This window comes from Nanorana parkeri, unplaced genomic scaffold (genome assembly GCF_000935625.1).
Source record: "Nanorana parkeri isolate BGI_ZX_2015 unplaced genomic scaffold, ASM93562v1 scaffold10, whole genome shotgun sequence".
In the NCBI taxonomy this organism is placed as follows: Eukaryota; Metazoa; Chordata; class Amphibia; order Anura; family Dicroglossidae; genus Nanorana; species Nanorana parkeri.
The window spans coordinates 4,459,016-4,460,000 of NW_017306278.1; the positions used below are offsets into that span (position 1 = coordinate 4,459,016).

Genomic DNA, 985 nt, shown 5'->3' on the forward strand with positions numbered 1-985 from the left:
TTCATAGTAACAAGAGCTTGGCACCCAACGGGCCCCCGGCCCCCCTTGGGTTTTTTTTTTTTTATGAATGAAGCCACTGAAGTGCGGGGGTGGAAGAGGCAGGGTTGCTAGGCGACGGGAACCTACCGTCCAATAGGAAGCGTGCGGGTGAGCAGAACGGTTGACAGAGTGACGAGGGCATGGAAGGCTACGTCGCGATGACAACCGCCGCCCAATCAGATAGGCGGATAAGCCTGCAAGGCGGGTTTTCTTGACTGATCCTAGGATAAGCCAATATAAAGGCACAATTTATAAGCCAATGAAAGCCATGGAATCCCGGAAAAGGGGGGCGCAGAGATGAGCGACGGTCTCAGCAGCCAATAGACGAGGAAGTAGTAGGCGGAGTGGCCACAGAGTGACAGAAGCCTTGTTCTTCTCACACACTGTGTGCCGCCGCAGCTCTTCCGGGTCCAGTCACACGCAGCCCCGGGACATGGTGGCTTCAGAGGTGCTGGCAGGGCTCCCTGTGCCCTGCGCCCGCTTCTTCTTCTATGTGGGTGTGCTGGCGGCCTCCTGGTGGGGTTTGAGGGCGGCGTGGCGCCTTCTGAGTGCAGTCCAGGTCTGGGTTCTGGGGAGAGGAGCGCAGGTGGGCCCCGGCCTCGGGAAATGGGCAGGTGAGTGTGTCATGGGAGATGGAGGAAGGCTACAGGGAATGGGGGGGGGTCTAACATGCTAGGGGAGAAACTGACATGTGTGAGCGGAGAGACTGACATGTGTGAGCAGAGAGACTAACATGTGTGAGCAGAGAGACTAACATGTGAGCAGAGAGACTAACATGTGAGCAGAGAGACTGACATGTTGAAGGTGAGAGATTAACATGCGTGGGAAGAGAGACTGACATGTGTGGAAAAGAGTGGAATAGGTATAGGGGGGTACAAAGAGAAATGGGAAGGGAGAGAGACCTGGAAGGAGAGGAACAAATGGGGGTATAGTGAGAGATATATGG

At 55.5% G+C, this 985-nt stretch overlaps 1 protein-coding gene across 1 annotated transcript in view; it reads left to right on the top strand.

Annotated features, from left to right (window-relative positions):
• The first annotated feature begins 371 nt into the window (after nt 1-371).
• The window catches only part of HSD17B12 (hydroxysteroid 17-beta dehydrogenase 12), a 64,172-nt gene continuing 63,558 nt past the window's right edge, over nt 372-985 (top strand). The window contains exon 1 of the mRNA XM_018554997.1: nt 372-653. Within this exon, the coding sequence (XP_018410499.1) occupies nt 473-653 (181 nt within the window). The 5' untranslated portion in view covers nt 372-472. The remainder of the gene's footprint in view (nt 654-985) is intronic.